The 17,201-nt window shown below is 55.8% G+C and overlaps 1 protein-coding gene across 1 annotated transcript in view; it reads left to right on the top strand.

The window, feature by feature from the left end:
• Positions 1-4,003: 4,003 nt before the first annotated feature.
• The window catches only part of ADAMTSL3 (ADAMTS like 3), a 130,839-nt gene continuing 117,641 nt past the window's right edge, over positions 4,004-17,201 (top strand). The window contains 2 exon segments of the mRNA XM_079764045.1: positions 4,004-4,178; positions 7,366-7,469. Of these exon segments, the coding sequence (XP_079620171.1) occupies positions 7,401-7,469 (69 nt within the window). The 5' untranslated portion in view covers positions 4,004-4,178; positions 7,366-7,400.

Below are 17,201 nucleotides of genomic sequence, written 5' to 3'. Positions count from 1 at the left end.
TTATCAAAGTTCGCATTGTTGATCAGTTGTTAGAATTCGACCACCATTGTTGGACTGAATGAACAGCGGCATTTTTTGGGATTGGCAACGACGAAAACGTTTTGTAACTGTCTCTCAGACGATACACATCGTACTGCGTGCTAGTAAGCTAGGTAAACAAGTGATGTCAATACAAATCAGCTATTCAGATAATTTAGGTAAGTAATTTATTTATTTATTTCATAAATACATAAATTTTCTTGAATTTAGCAGACAGTACTCATATTATTTACATTTTATAGTGGCGGCAAAAAGTCTAGCACCGGCCTTGAAAGTGACACTTACGACTTACGTTATGGCAAATTCAGAGGAAAAATAATACAAGTTAGTATTGTTATTATTTAGAAAGAAATATAGGATTAAAATTAAAATAATTTTTAAAATAGTTACTTTATAACAATCAAATTAATTTAATTTATAAACTAACAATAAAATATGTTCATGTAATTATGTACCTACTTACTGTGTTTTTAAGCAATATGTATATAATAATTTATAATATAATTTTAAATTACTTTTTTTAGATTTTTAACATAATGAGTAAGAAAAGAGGATGCAAATTCAACGATGATCTAAGAAGTGAATTTCCTTTTATTAAAAAAACCAAAAGCGATTACAATATAGACCAAATTTTTAATTAAGAACCCCCCCTCCCCCCCCCTCCCCCCGTCAATGGTGTCCCGCTTTACCAATGTTAAAATCTGGTCACCTTAATCTAGGAACCAAGAACTGTGGGCACGGGCCAGCATCTGGGTGGGACCCCCCTCCCCCAGGCGCCTGCTGCGGTTGGACAGGGAAGGTGGAGGCCACTAGAAAAGGCCTCACCCCAGTTTTTAAAAAATGGACCAATAGGGAGACAGCCAGACCTAGGCGACATCTGAGGAAACGGATGACCCCATAGTACTCAGCCAATGAGGAGCCAGAGGAGGGACCAGGTAAACAGGCTGTGCTTGCCGCCCCAACCGTGCCTGGACCACCCCACTGGCAGACACCCGCTCTCAAGAGCATATTGAAAGTCTCCTTTGTGCCCTAACCGGTGTGGCTCAGTGGATAGAGCGTCGGCCTGCAGACTCAAGGGTCCCAGGTTTGATTCTGGTCAAGGGCATGTACCTTGGTTTCGGGCACATCCCCAGTAGGGGGTGTGCAGGAGGCAGCTGATCGATGTTTCTCTCTCATCGATGTTTCTAGCTCTCTCTCCCTCTCCCTTCCTCTCTGTAAAAAATCAATAAAATATATATTTTTTAAAGTCTCCTTTGTGCCATCCTTCTGTCTCCAGGTCCGTCATGTGAATTCGGAAGGGTGAGCATTTCTCACACGAACTAGCTGCGCACAGGAAGTGGGCACCCCAGGAAATGCTGAGTGTGGTACGTGGGTGAGGGCTGGGGGGGGGGGGAGGGGCTTACCCAGCAATCCCCTGCCCTTGGCTTTGTACCCCTGAGACTGGCCCCAGGCCAGGGACAGATGTTTTGCCTTAGTTCTCATCACCTCCAAAAGGCCACAGGAAATTCACCCTAATGGAGGCAGAAATAGAATATTGGGGGCCAGCTAGAATGATAAGAAATATCAATCACGTTTGGATAACTGTGATTGTGCTGTTCCGGTTAGAGAAGGGCCTTCTAGCCTGGCTGGGAGTTGCAGTGGGACCTGGGAGCTCACCTGGAGGTGCAGGCCCTGCTCCCCACCCGGGGGCTGCCTGTTACCATGGAAACATAACAACCTGGTTGCAGAAACCAAAGCCTCCAGCCCTTTGCATGTCACCAGTCCTTAGAAGGTCCCCAGCCTTTGCATACCCACAGGCCTTTGCAAACCCCCAGCCTTTGCATACCCACAGGCCTTTGCAAACCCCCAGCCTTTGCATACCCACAGGCCTTTGCAAACCCCCAGCCTTTGCATACCCACAGCCCTTTGCAAACCCCCAGCCTTTGCATACCCACAGGCCTTTGCAAACCCCCAGCCCTTTGCATACACACAGGCCTTTGCAAACCCCCAGCCCTTTGCATACCCACAGGCCTTTGCAAACCCCCAGCCCTTTGCATACCCACAGGCCTTTGCAAACCCCCAGCCTTTGCATACCCACAGGCCTTTGCAAACCCCCAGCCTTTGCATACCCACAGGCCTTTGCAAACCCCCAGCCCTTTGCATACACACAGGCCTTTGCAAACACCCAGCCCTTTGCATACCCACAGGCCTTTGCAAACCCCCAGCCCTTTGCATACCCACAGGCCTTTGCAAACCCCCAGCCCTTTGCATACCCACAGGCCTTTGCAAACCCCCAGCCCTTTGCATACCCACAGGCCTTTGCAAACCCCCAGCCCTTTGCATGTCACCAGCCCTTAGAACAGGCGTCCTCAAACTACGGCCCGCGGGCCACATGCGGGCGTTTTTGCCGTTTTGCTTTTTTACTTCAAAATAAGATATGTGCAGTGTGCATAGGAATTTGTTCATAGTTTTTTTTTTTTTGTTTGTTTGTTTTTAAAAATATATATTTTATTGATTTTTTTACAGAGAGGAAGGGAGCGAGATAGAGAGTTAGAAACATCGATCAGCTGCCTCCTGCACACCTCCTACTGGGGATGTGCCCACAACCAAGATACATGCCCTTGACCGGAATCGAACCTGGGACCCTTCAGTCTGCAGGCTGACGCTCTATCCACGGAGCCAAACCGGTTTCAGCTGTTCATAGTTTTTTTTAAACTATAGTCCGGCCCTGCAATGGTCTGAGGGACAGTGAACTGGCCCCCTGTTTAAAAAGTTTGAGGACCCCTGCCTTAGAAGGTCCCCAGCCTTTGCAAATCCCCAGGCCTTTGCAAACCCCCAGCCTTTGCATACCCACAGGCCTTTGCATACCCACAGGCCTTTGCAAACCCCCAGCCCTTTGCATACCCACAGGCCTTTGCAAACCCCCAGCCTTTGCATACCCACAGGCCTTTGCATACCCACAGGCCTTTGCAAACCCCCAGCCCTTTGCATACCCACAGGCCTTTGCAAACCCCCAGCCCGCATTGCCTGTGAATTGCCCATCTGGCACCCTTTGCCTCCTTCCCAGGTCATCTCTGTCCTCCTCCCCAGTGTAAGCAGCCGCCTATGGTGGGGGCAGAGCAGATGCTTGTGGGTGACCTGCTGCTCCCCACGCTGCCGGCGGGATTGGAATCAGCGCTCACAGACGATGCCACCCTGTCTCTGCCGCATCGGCTCAGGGAGGAACAGGCGGCCGGACCCCTCGGTTGTCAGGTCAGACCACCACCATTCCCACCCCAAATCACTATGGGGGCAGCTGCCGAGCTGTTACGCAACCCAGCTCGGCTCAAACGCGGTGGCTCCCGGTCCCAGGCTAAGAGGTGGCCCTACTCCGCGGCTCCCGGTCCCGGGCAGCCAGATGCAGGCGGGCGGCGAGCTCTCTGGAGTCCCGCGGCCCCTGCGCCGGGCGCTGCGCCCGGAGGGGCGCTGGTCTCCGGCTTCGGTCACGCCTGGCCCCGGAGCGCCTGAGCGTGGACGGAGCCAGCGGTTCCGGGCAAGCGTCCTGTGGTCGCTGGGCTGACTGAGCGGAGCCGGCGCCCGGGCGGAGGGGGCCTGCGGGGGCTGGAGGCCGGGGAGGGCGGTGGGGGGGGCGGGCAGCATCCCCACTCCGGCTCCGACGGAGGCGGGGCGCCCGGCTGGCTCGCACGGCCGCCTGCCTCTCCCCAGCGCACCCGCCGGCGGCGGCGGCGGCGATCCGGCTCTGGCACCGCGCCTGGCGGCCGGCCCGGCGAGGAGTGGCTTCCAGGAAGCGGGCGGAGGCGCGATCCAGCCGCGTCTGCGAGCGCCCGGCCGGGCCCCTCCGGTGCCTTCCCGCCGACGACCCCGCGGGGCGCGCCGTGCACTTGCCGGCGGTGCAGGTGGCCGCGCGCGCCCTGCGCCCTGCGCCCTGGGTCCCCGCCAGCGCCGCGCCGCGCGCCCCGAGGGGGCGGGGAGGCGGGGCGGCCCGTCTCGGCCCCAGTTCGCTTCCCGGCGGCGGCGGCGCGGCGGCTGGAGGTCCGGCGTCGGGGAAGGTCCGGCCGGGTCCGCACCCGGTGTCCGCGGGGCCGCCCGCCGCCCGTCCCCAGCGCGCGTCTAGCCCGCGCCGTCCAGGCTGCCTGTTCCGGACGCATCCGCGGCGCCAGGTGGGTGCTGGGCGCGGGGGGGGCCGGGGGGGTCCCCCAGCGGGTAAGACGGGGCGGGTCTCTCAGAGGCTGCGGACACTTTAGACACATTTGACAATTCAAACTTTTAAAATAAATATTTATGTTAATGAGTACCCCCCCCCCCAAAAAAAAAAACACCCTCCTCGGGCCGGGAGGATGCGGAGAGGGACGTCTCAGGCTCTGCGCGGGCGGAGCGGCCTCTGGAGTGATTTGGGGGGGACTTTCAGCTTTGGGGGGTCCAGGTAAAACGGGCGGGAGGCAGCCGGAAGGTCCCGCAGGTTGGCCGCGCGGGTCGCGAGCGCCTAAAGGGCCGGGGCGCGGGGTGGGGCGCGCGGGGAGCCGAGGCCGTGCGCCCGGGGCGAAGGGGCCAGCGAGCCGGTGAGGGGCGCGCGGTCCCCGGCCTGGCCCCCTCCCTGCAGCCGGGAGCCGCCGCCCCGGGCCGGGCCGGGTCGGAAGCGGCAGCACATTTGCGGATCGCATTAGGCCGGGCCCGTAATGCGTTCTCCAGATGGAGCGGAGCCACCGGCCCGCCCCCGGACCCCGGCTCGGCCAAGCCGCCCGCGGGGCCAAGCGGCGAGGCGAGTTGGCTGCGGCTTCTCCAGCCTCCGCTCCGGCCCAGGCGGCTGTGACTGCGCGGGAGGCTCTGGAGTAACCCCAGGCACCCTCCTGGGGGCGCAGGGCCCCGCCGGCTCGCCCTCCCTGCTTCTCTGGCTGCAGCTTGGGGCTCCCTGTCGCCCTGGCGGGGAAGTCTGGAACCTTCAAACACTTGCATTCCAGCCCTGGAGGTAGCCGCTCTCTTGCTGTGCAACCTTGGGCAGGTGCCTACCCCTCTCTGGGCTGGCTTCCTTGGCCTGAGACGCGTTGTGTGTGTGTGTGTGTGTGTGTGTGTGTGTGTGTGTGTGTGTGTGAATCCTCACCTGAGGATATTTTTCCATTGATTTAAAAAAAATATATATATATATATATATTTTATTGATTTTTTACAGAGAGGAAAGGAGAGAGTCAGAAACATCAATGAGAGAGAAACATACATCAGCTGCCTCCTGCACACCCCCTACTGGGGATGTGCCCACAACCCAGGTACATGCCCTTGGCCTGAATCGAACCTGGGACTCCAGTCCGCAGGCCGACGCTCTATCCACTGAACCAAACCGGTTAGGACTCCATTGATTTTTTTTTAGGGAGAGTGGAAGGGAGAGGGGGAAGACAGAGAGAAACATGGATGTGAGAAAGACATCGATGGATTGCCTCCTGCAGGAGTCCTGACCAGGGCCCAGGCCAGGGAGGATCCTGCAACCTCGGTACGTGCCCTTGACGGGAATCGAACCCCGGGCCCTTGGGCCCACAGCCGGACGCTCTATCCGCTGAACCACACCGGCCGGGGCTGCCTGAAACTCCTTTCTGCCTGAAGCAGCAGGGAGCTGGCAGGTGCCCTCCCCCTTGGCTCCAAGTGGGCTTCCTGAGCCGGTTGCCAGCGGCCACACCCGCTGCTGACGGCTGAGCTGGAAAGAGGCTGGTGCGTAGACGCCCGGGCTTCTGGAAGGCAGCGGGCGCTGGCGGCACACGGGAGGGAGGCCCAGCTGCCCCTCTGACATGATGAGGGCGCATCTGAGAGAGATCCTGGCCGGTGTGGCTCAGTGGATAGAGCGTCGGCCTGCGGACTGAAGGCTCCCGGGTTCGATGCCCAGTCAGGGCACGTGCCTGGGTTGTAGGCTCCATCCCCAGTAGGCGTGGGCAGGAGGCAGCCAACCCATGATTCTCTCTCATGATTGATGTGTCTCTCTCTCTTTCCCGCTCCCTTCCTCTCTGAAATCAATACAAATCCTATGTAATAAAAGGCTAATATGCAAATCGACCGAGCGGCAGAACGACCGGTTGCTATGACGCACACTGGCCACCAGGGGGCAGACTCTCAATGCAGGAGCTTCCCCCTGGTGGTCAGTGCGCTCCCACAGGGGGAGCGCCACTCAGCCAGAAGCCGGGCTCTCCCGGTGAGCGCATTGGCAGTGGCAGGAGCCTCTCGAGCCTCTGCTGCAGGCGGGCGGTCAGGAGCTGGGGTCCTGGACTGAGCGAGGGTGTAGGCGAGGCCCGTGGTCGGCCAACTGTGGCGCGCGAGCCACATGCGGCTCTTTGGCCCCTTGAGTGTGGCTCTTCCACAAAACACCACGGCCTGGGCGAGTCTATGTTGAAGAAGTTGCGTTAGGAGAAGTTTAAGTTTAAAAAATTTGGCTCTCCAAAGAAATGTCCATCGTTGTCCTGTTGATATTTGGCTCTGTGGACTAACGAGTTTGCCGACCACTGGGCTAGGCTGAGGGGCCCCACCCCCAGTGCACGAAATTTCATGCACCGGGCCTCTAGTGTATTATCAATCCTATATAATAAGGAACTAATATGCAAATGGCCGTCGCACCCTTGCACCCTCGCACCTGGCCAGGAGACCTGAGGCTGGGCCGGGGGCACTGGAGGCCGCGCCCCCCGTCCTGAGGGGCTTGACGGGTGTGGGGCCGGCTGGGCCTGGGTCTCGCAGGATTTCGAGGCGCACACGGGTGGGCGGGGACTTGACTCTGCATCCCGCGGCGCGCCCCAGACTCTGACAGGACGGAGACTTTCATATACATTTTACTAATCTTCTTTCACCTCTGACACTTCTATTATAAAGAAAGTGCAAATAGCAATATTAAAATATTTCTTCTCGCCTAGCCAGCGTGGCTCAGTGGTTGAATGTCGACCTATGAACCAGGAGGTCATGGTTCGATTCCTAGTCAGGGGCATATGCCTGGGTTGTGGGCTCGATTCCCAGTGTGGGGCGTGCAGGAGGCAGCCGATCAATGATTCTCTCTCATCACTGATGTTTCTATCTCTCTCTCTCCCTCTCTCTTTCTCTCTGAAATCAATAAAAATATGTTTCTTTGATACAATACAATACAATACAATATTTCTTCTAATTAACTCCCTTTTAATGTGCACGGATTTCGTGCACCGGGCCACTAGTCAGTAAATAAAACAGAGAACTTCCGAACCATTAAAAAAAAGAGAGAGAGAGAAAGGCAGCCCCATCCTGGACCCACACAGACCTCGCCAGCCTCCCTCTGGTGGGTCTGTTACGTCGGGGGAGCGGGACCCAGGGCCAGAGCCTGTTGGAAACCAACCATTTCCTCTTCCGTAGGCTCCCCGTGAGACCCCCGCGGGACGCCGGCCCCCATGGCTTCCTGGACGAGCCCCTGGTGGCTGCTGGGGTGGATGGTCTTCAGGCACTCGGCGCTCCTGCAGGTAGGTACCAGGGAGGGGAGAGGAAGCGGGGGGCGGGGGGCGGGGGGTGGGGGGGTGGGGGGGGCATGGCCTCGGTTTCCGTACGAGCATCGTTCTCCGTCACCTCCGATGGGCTGTGATTTGTGTCTGTGTGTGTGTGTTTAATAAATCTTTATTGTTGAAAGGATTACAGATTTCCTTTTTCCCCCCCATTGACCCTCTCCAGCGCCCCCCTCCCCCCACCGGCCTTCACCGTGACGCTAGCATGGCCTGCGCGACAGGAGAGCGTGGTGGAGACAGTGGCCACGTGGGGGCGCAGGCCCGTGGCTGCCAGATTTTCCGATTTCTCCAGGGAGCTGGGCCATCGGGTTGCCCATGAGATCCCCTCGTTTGTAAAGCATTGAGAGGCAGACAGATGTGTTTGTGGCCTAGCGAGGGTCAGATCTGAAGGTAGAGGACACACACACCTGAGTCAGTGTTGTGTCCTGAGGGTTGCTGCTAGCCCACACGGCATCTTGTGTGAATGGAGCAGGCTAGCCCATACGTGTCCTATGTGAATAGAACAGGCTAGCCCATACGTGTCCCGTGTGAATGGAGCAGGCTAGCCCATACGTGTCCTATGTGAATAGAACAGGCTAGCCCATACGTGTCATGTGTGAATAGAACAGGCTAGTCCATACGTGTCCTATGTGAATAGAACAGGCTAGCCCATACGTGTCCTATGTGAATAGAACAGGCTAGCCCATACGTGTCCTGTGTGAATGGAGCAGGCTAGCCCATACGTGTCCTATGTGAATAGAACAGGCTAGCCCATACGTGTCATGTGTGAATAGAACAGGCTAGCCCATATGTGTCCTGTGTGAATAGAACAGGCTAGCCCATACGTGTCCTGTGTGAATGGAACAGGCTAGCCCATACGTGTCCTGTGTGAATGGAGCAGGCTAGCCCATACGGGTCCTGTGTGAATGGAGCAGGCTAGCCCATACGAGTCATGTGTGAATGGAACAGGCTAGCCCATATGTGTCCTGTGTGAATAGAACAGGCTAGCCCATACGTGTCCTGTGTGAATGGAACAGGCTAGCCCATACGTGTCCTGTGTGAATGGAGCAGGCTAGCCCATACGTGTCCTGTGTGAATGGAGCAGGCTAGCCCATACGAGTCATGTGTGAATGGAACAGGCTAGCCCATACGTGTCCCGTGTGAATGGAGCAGGCTAGCCCATACGTGTCCCGTGTGAATAGAACAGGCTAGCCCATATGTGTCCTGTGTGAATAGAACAGGCTGGCCCATACGTGTCCTGTGTGAATGGAGCAGGCTAGCCCATATGTGTCCTGTGTGAATGGAGCAGGCTAGCCCATACGTGTCCTGTGTGAATAGAACAGGCTAGCCCATACGTGTCCTGTGTGAATAGAACAGGCTAGCCCATACGTGTCCTGTGTGAATAGAACAGGCTAGCCCATACGTGTCCTGTGTGAATGGAGCAGGCTAGCCCATACGTGTCCTGTGTGAATGGAGCAGGCTAGCCCATACGTGTCCTGTGTGAATAGAACAGGCTAGCCCATACGTGTCATGTGTGAATGGAACAGGCTAGCCCATACGTGTCCTGTGTGAATAGAACAGGCTAGCCCATACGTGTCCTGTGTGAATGGAACAGGCTAGCCCATACGTGTCCTGTGTGAATAGAACAGGCTAGCCCATACGTGTCCTGTGTGAATGGAACAGGCTAGCCCATACGTGTCCTGTGTGAATAGAACAGGCTAGCCCATACGTGTCCTGTGTGAATAGAACAGGCTAGCCCATACGTGTCACGTGTGAATAGAACAGGCTAGCCCATACGAGTCACGTGTGAATGGAACAGGCTAGCCCATACGTGTCCTGTGTGAATAGAACAGGCTAGCCCATACGTGTCCTGTGTGAATAGAACAGGCTAGCCCATACGTGTCCTGTGTGAATAGAACAGGCTAGCCCATACGTGTCCTGTGTGAATAGAACAGGCTAGCCCATACGTGTCCTGTGTGAATAGAACAGGCTAGCCCATACGTGTCCTGTGTGAATAGAACAGGCTAGCCCATACGTGTCCTGTGTGAATAGAACAGGCTAGCCCATACGTGTCCTGTGTGAATAGAACAGGCTAGCCCATATGTGTCCTGTGTGAATAGAACAGGCTAGCCCATACGTGTCCTGTGTGAATAGAACAGGCTAGCCCATACGTGTCCTGTGTGAATGGAACAGGCTAGCCCATACGTGTCCTGTGTGAATAGAACAGGCTAGCCCATACGTGTCCTGTGTGAATAGAACAGGCTAGCCCATACGTGTCACGTGTGAATAGAACAGGCTAGCCCATACGAGTCATGTGTGAATGGAACAGGCTAGCCCATACGTGTCCTGTGTGAATAGAACAGGCTAGCCCATACGTGTCCTGTGTGAATAGAACAGGCTAGCCCATACGTGTCCTGTGTGAATAGAACAGGCTAGCCCATACGTGTCATGTGTGAATAGAACAGGCTAGCCCACACGGAGTCTTGTATGAATTGGAACCAGGAAGCCACCTGCGTTGGACGTAATTTTCGGGCACTTGGCTCGGTGGCCTGTGTACCCTCAGTGTCTAGCAAAGGGCCTGGCACGTAGGAGGAGCTTTAAGGTCCATGAAGGGAGCATGAACACGCGAACGGAGATGCCCTGGGTGTGCCAATCACACCTCTCAGCCCCTGGGACTCTGTGTCCCAGCCTCCTGCAGCTCCCATCTGATTCCTGGGGCTCATGTGAGCTGCTTAGCGATGTCCATGTTTTCTGTCCTCGTCACCTATGATCCGTGCTTCTCCACGATCCTATTTCAACAGATACCTTCTAACCCGACCGGTGGGGCTCAGTGCCTGAGCATTGACCTATGAACCAGGAGGTCACGGTTCGATTCCCGGTCAGGGCACAGGCCCGGGTTGCGGGCTCGGTCCCCAGCGTGGGGTGTGCAGGAGGCAGCCGATCCGTGATTCTCTCTCATCATGGGTGTTTCTATCTCCCTCTGTCTTCCTCTCTGAAATAAATTTAAAAATATTTTAGTCTTCCCAGTTTGGCTCAGTGGATAGAGAGATCATCGGCCTGCAGATTCTGGGTCCGATTCCGGTCAAGGGCGTGTACCTCGGTGGCAGGTTCCTCCCCGGCCCGGACCCTGGTTGGGGCGTGTGCAGGAGGCAACCCATCCATGTGCTTCTCTCACATCGATGTTTCTCTCTGTCTTTCCCTCTGTCTTGTACTCTCCCTAAAAATTAATGGAAAAATATCCTCGGGTGAGGATTAACCAAAAAGACTTAAAAAAAAATAAAAGTAAATAAAATAAAAACGTGCTGTGAGGCAGTCTGTTGACTGTTGGCCAAAGGCAGTGTCTGCCCAGCTTGAGTCACTCATAACTCTTCTGGATTTTTCCATGTCTGTGGGCTTCCATGTACGGGGCGTGTGCACAGAAGGTCGTAAAAGGAGAGGCCAGGCCTGCCGTCTTTTTTTAAAAAATATTTTTTTTTTTATTGATCTCAGAGAAGAAGGGAGAGGGAGAGTGAGAGAGAAACATCCATGATGAGAGAGAATCATCGATGGGCCGCCTCCTGCATGCCCCACACTGGGGATGGAGCCTGCAACCCGGGCATGTGCCCTGGACCGGGAATCGAACCCGGGACCCTTCAGTCCCAGGCCAGGGTCTTCATCACCCACAGTGCCCATGGTTCCACTCCCAGCCCCCACCCCTTCTCGGCCTGTCACCCACCCCTCTCTGCGCCTCACTTTTCCACATCTGTAGCGGGGAGGGGCTATCTACCTCATAGAATTGCTTGGAGCAATTAAACCATTGTGACGTGAGAAAAGGTAACCAATAAAACCACATAAAACCGGGGTCTAGCTCCTAATGAGGGGATAGTACACATTCCCGCTCTGAACGGCCTGTTGTTCCACTGGGAACCTCTAGAGGGCGCTCATGAGGAATCACCTGTAATTCCTCTGCGAAGCTGCAGGGGGCACTGGAGAGGCATCAATCCAGGAGAGGGGACGGGGCCTGATCTTCTGGGGGCGGGGCCTGCAGGTGTGGGCGGGAACGGCCAGGAAGGGCCCACCTTGGGCCCTGCCCATGGGCTGGACACTGGGTTATGTCCTTAGGGACTGCCCTCCCCTGCAGGCCTGGTCTTCCCTAACTGCCCTCCCCTGCAGGCCTGGTCTTCCCTAACTGCCCTCCTCTGCAGGCCTGGTCTTCCCTAACTGCCCTCCCCTGCAGGCCTGGTCTTCCCTAACTGCCCTCCCCTGCAGGCCTGGTCTTCCCTAACTGCCCTCCTCTGCAGGCCTGGTCTTCCCTAACTGCCCTCCCCTGCAGGCCTGGTCTTCCCTAACTGCCCTCCCCTGCAGGCCTGGTCTTCCCTAACTGCCCTCCTCTGCAGGCCTGGTCTTCCCTAACTGCCCTCCTCTGCAGGCCTGGTCTTCCCTAACTGCCCTCCCCTGCAGGCCTGGTCTTCCCTAATTGCCCTCCCCTGCAGGCCTGGTCTTCCCTAATTGCCCTCCCCTGCAGGCCTGGTCTTCCCTAACTGCCCTCCCCTGCAGGCCTGGTCTTCCCTAATTGCCCTCCCCTGCAGGCCTGGTCTTCCCTAACTGCCCTCCCCTGCAGGCCTGGTCTTCCCTAACTGCCCTCCCCTGCAGGCCTGGTCTTCCCTAACTGCCCTCCTCTGCAGGCCTGGTCTTCCCTAACTGCCCTCCTCTGCAGGCCTGGTCTTCCCTAACTGCCCTCCCCTGCAGGCCTGGTCTTCCCTAACTGCCCTCCCCTGCAGGCCTGGTCTTCCCTAACTGCCCTCCTCTGCAGGCCTGGTCTTCCCTAACTGCCCTCCCCTGCAGGCCTGGTCTTCCCTAACTGCCCTCCCCTGCAGGCCTGGTCTTCCCTAACTGCCCTCCTCTGCAGGCCTGGTCTTCCCTAACTGCCCTCCTCTGCAGGCCTGGTCTTCCCTAACTGCCCTCCCCTGCAGGCCTGGTCTTCCCTAATTGCCCTCCCCTGCAGGCCTGGTCTTCCCTAATTGCCCTCCCCTGCAGGCCTGGTCTTCCCTAACTGCCCTCCCCTGCAGGCCTGGTCTTCCCTAATTGCCCTCCCCTGCAGGCCTGGTCTTCCCTAACTGCCCTCCCCTGCAGGCCTGGTCTTCCCTAACTGCCCTCCCCTGCAGGCCTGGTCTTCCCTAACTGCCCTCCCCTGCAGGCCTGGTCTTCCCTAACTGCCCTCCCCTGCAGGGCTGGTCTTCCCTAACTGCCCTCCCCTGCAGGCCTGGTCTTCCCTAACTGCCCTCCTCTGCAGGCCTGGTCTTCCCTAACTGCCCTCCCCTGCAGGCCTGGTCTTCCCTAACTGCCCTCCTCTGCAGGCCTGGTCTTCCCTAACTGCCCTCCCCTGCAGGCCTGGTCTTCCCTAACTGCCCTCCCCTGCAGGCCTGGTCTTCCCTAACTGCCCTCCCCTGCAGGCCTGGTCTTCCCTAACTGCCCTCCTCTGCAGGCCTGGTCTTCCCTAACTGTCCTCCCCTGCAGGCCTGGTCTTCCCTAACTGCCCTCCCCTGCAGGCCTGGTCTTCCCTAACTGCCCTCCTCTGCAGGCCTGGTCGCCCTCCCCAGACTCACAGCTAGCTCCCTGAGCCTCCTGGGGATTTGGGGGTTTGGGGGTCTTCCAAGGTGTTCTTTAGTATGTCTCATGTGTTATTAGTGCTGCCATGAGGTGGCTGGTAGAGCATTAATACACGTGTGAGGGGCCCGGCCAGTGTGGCTCAGTGGTTCAGCATAGACCTATGAACCAGGAGGTCATGGTTTGATTCCTGGTCAGGGCACATGCCCAGGTTGCAGGCTCGATCCCCAGTGTGGGGTGTGCAGGAGGCAGCCGATCCATGGTTCTCTCTCATCTTTGATGTTTCTCTCCTTCTCCCTCTTCCTCTCCCTCTCCCTCTCCCTTCCTCTCTGAAATAAAACTCTATACTAATAAAAGGGTAATATGCAAATTGGTCACGACGCCCTCACAGTAACAACCGAACGGCAGGCTGCGTGGGGTGACCAGGCCGGGAGAGGGGGGCAGTTGGGGTCAACCAGGCCAGCAGGGGGGGCAGTTGGGGTCAACCAGGCCAGCAGGGGGGGCAGTTAGGGGCCACCAGGCTGGCAGGGGAGGGCAGTTAGGGGTGATCAGGCAGGCAGGTGAGCAGTTAGGAGCCAGCGGCCCTGGATTGTGAGAGGGTGCAGGCTGGGCTGAATTTCATGCACCGGGCCTCTAGTAAATAAATAAAAGCAAATAAATAATTAGACAGGTGGGCTCTCACCTAAGGGCCAGGACCGCCGGTCTGGCCTCAGCGACTGTGCTTCCCTTGGTCCTGGTCTCGTGTTGGAAGTGTTGTTGTTTTAGGTGGTTCTTTCGCCGTGGTCTGGCCTCCGTGGCATTTCTGTCTGGTGTCGCTGTCATCCTGGCAGAGGGCGTGGTATTCGTAGCTCTTACCTCGTGTTGGCTCTGCCCTTGGGGGTACGTCTTCCACTTCCCTCACCACAGACCTTAATCCCAACCTTCAGGGGTCACTCCAGCCAGCTCTTTTCTTTTTGTTTTTATGTATATTTCTTAATTTCAGAGATGGAGAGGGAGAAGGTAATCTTCGTCCATTTCCTCTTGAGTGCGTTGGGCCCCGCAGCACAATGGTTAGAGAGCCAAAAACACTTGTATTGGCCTTTTACGAGAGCTGCGTATGCCACCAACTAATTTGTGGTAGGACCTGGTTATTATTATTATTGTTGTTATTATTATTACTGGAGGCCTGTTGCACGATATTCGTGCAAGAATAGGCCTTCCTTCACCTGGCTTCGCTCCCGGCCACCTGGGAGCCTGCAAGTCCTCGCTCCTGGGCAGAGCACCGCTCCTATAGCTCCCTCCACGCCTCCCCTCCCCTCATAGCAGGCGTCCTGCCCCTCCCAGCCGCTCCGCGCCTGCATATGCAAATTAATCCGCCATCTTTGTTGGGTTGATTTGCATACTCACTCCTGAATGGCTGTGGGTGTAGCGGAGGTACGGTCAATTTACATGGTTGACTATTATTAGGTAAGATTATTATTATTTGGTATTTTTTGGTAGCCTTTTTATCTGCTTCTCTCCTTACTCTCCTATGCATGGTCTCCAAATCTTCTTAAAACATTTAAAAAATATATTATTATTGATTTCAGAGAGGAAGGGAGAGAGAGATAGAGAAACATCCATGGTGAGAGAGAATCATGGATCAGCCATCTCCTGCACGCCCCACACTGGGGATCGAGCCCGCATCCCGGGCATGTGCCCTGACCGGGAATCGAACCGTGACCTCCTGGTTCCTAGGTCGATGCTCAACCACGGAGCCACCCCAGCCGGGCCGTATCGTCTGATCCTCCCACAGAACTCCCCAGCCAGGTTCTGTGGCACCTCCCCTGCCGCTGCGGCCTGTCCACGGAACAGGTTTAAGCGAGGGACAGTGGGTTGAGCTCATTGTCATCGATTGACATTCTGTGTCTAGAGGCGTTGACCCCTAGCCCATGAATTATGCAAATAAAATATTTAAATTGTAGAAAAGTGAAAGCGAATCCGTGGAATGGGGGGAGAGAGAGAGAGAGGGTGAAAAATGCAAAATCCCTTGAGGTTTTGAACCAGGTTGAGAGGACCCTCGAAGGTGAAAATTGGCCCTGGTCTTGGGAATTGGCTGGTTGTGTTGGAAGGAGGAGTTTCCGGGGGGAAGGTGTGGACATTGAAGGAGAGGAAATGAATGACCCGTTGGAGAAACAGGATCATGGTGTGTCTTTTTGTGTTTTTTTTGGTTTTTAAAAATGTATTTTTATTGATTTCAGGGAGGAAGGGAGAGAGAGAGAAACATCCATGATGAGAGAGAATAATGGATCGGCTGCCTCCTGCAGCCCCCTACTGGAGATCGGCCCACAACCCAGGCATGTGCCCTTGACTGGAATCAAACCCAGGACCCTTCAGTCCACAGGCCAACACTCTATCCACTGAGCCACACCGGCCAGGGTGGTTTGTTTGTTTGTTTTTTAAGCCAAGTGAACATTCAGATATATAAAGTATATCCTCCAATGGGAAGCAGCCAGGAGAAAATGAGAGGTTAAAGATAAAAAAGGAGCCCTGGCCGGTGTGGCTCAGTGGATAGAGTGTTGGCCTGTGGACTGAAGGGTCCCGGGTTCGATTCCGGTCAAGGGCATGTACCTTGGTTGCGGGCTCATCCCCAGTAGGGGGTGTGCAGGAGGCAGCTGATCGATGTTTCTCTCTCATCCATGTTTCTAGCTCTCTATCCCTCTCCCTTCCTCTCTGTAAAAAATCAATAAAATATATATATTTTTAAAAAGACGCAAGAGGAACCCAACCAATGTGGCTCAGTGGTTGAGCATCGGCCTGCGGACTGAAGGGTCCTGGGATTGATTCCCGGTCGGGGCACATGCCCGGGTTGTGGGCTCAGTCCCCAGTGGGGGGCGTGCAGGAGGCAGCCGATCCAGGATTCCCACTCATCACTCATGTTTCTCTCTCTCTCTCCCTCTCCCTTCCTCTCTGACATCAGTTAAACACAGAAACACGAAGTGACACAAGAACAGAAACACCCAGGCCAGGCCCTCGCTTTGTAAGGGAGAGAGGAGGCCGCTGGCCCTCCCCGGCCCGCGGGTCCCGGAGCCCGGAGCCCGGAGCGGAGCGCACCGCTTATGGAAACCACATTGCAGGGCTTACGGTTGTCACTGCGCCGGGTTTATTTTTACAGAAATGCTAATTTCCATAAATAGCATGGCAGCATCAGGCACTTTCCTCTCCAAGGATTTTATGCAATGACTCTCTGGAATCCGTCAGCTCAGAGCGGCCCGGCCAGTGTGTGTGTGCGTGCGTGCGTGTGTGTGTGTGTGTGTGTGTGTGTGTGTGTGTGTGTGTGAGTTCATCCGGCCCGTCCCCTCCACGGGCTCCCAGCCTGCAGTTAGCCATGGCAGAGCCTTTTCCCGGAGAATCCTAGAAAAACAAGGAGGAAGTACTCTGTGTGATGAATAAAAATGGCTTGGCTGTCAGAAAGGACTCTGAATTCCCTTCCCTCTCTCCCTCTCCTGAAATTTCCATTGTGTTTCCCCCTCCCCCTGATTTCAAATCACAAAACTTGCCCTGGCCGGTGTGGCTCAGTGGATAGAGCGTCGGCCTGCGGACAGAGGGGTCCCAGGTTCGATTCCCGGTCAAGGGCACATGCCCGGGTTGCGGGCTCCATCCCCAGTGGGGGGCGTGCAGGAGGCAGCCGATCCGTGATTCCCTCTCATCATGGATGTTTCTCTCTCTCTCTCCCTCTCCCTTCCTCTCTGAAGTCAATAAAAACACAGAGTTGCCCTAGCTGCTTTGGTTCAGTGGATAGAGTGTCTGCCTGCAGACTGAAGGGTCCCAGGTTCGATTCCGGCCAAGGGCACATGCCTGGGTTGCAGGCTTGATCCTCAAGAGAGGGTGTGCAGGAGGCAGCCAATCAATGATTGTCTCTCATCATTGATGTTTCTATCTCTCTCTCCATCTCTCGTCTTCTCTAAAATCAATAAAATACATTAAAAAATACACCTAGTGGCTAGATTACTCTGATCTCTAAATGCATAATAATCAGGCCACTCAGTATATATCCTATATAATAAAAGGCTAATATGCAAATTGCCCCTCGACCAGGAGTTCGACCAGCAGGCAAGCCAGCCAACCACCCATGTCCCCTCCCCCTCCCCCTGGCCAGGCTGGCCGGAC

The sequence above is a fragment of the Cnephaeus nilssonii genome, assembly GCF_951640355.1.
Source record: "Cnephaeus nilssonii genome assembly, chromosome: 24".
In the NCBI taxonomy this organism is placed as follows: domain Eukaryota; kingdom Metazoa; phylum Chordata; class Mammalia; order Chiroptera; family Vespertilionidae; genus Cnephaeus; species Cnephaeus nilssonii.
This window is presented reverse-complemented; position numbering and strand designations above follow the sequence as displayed.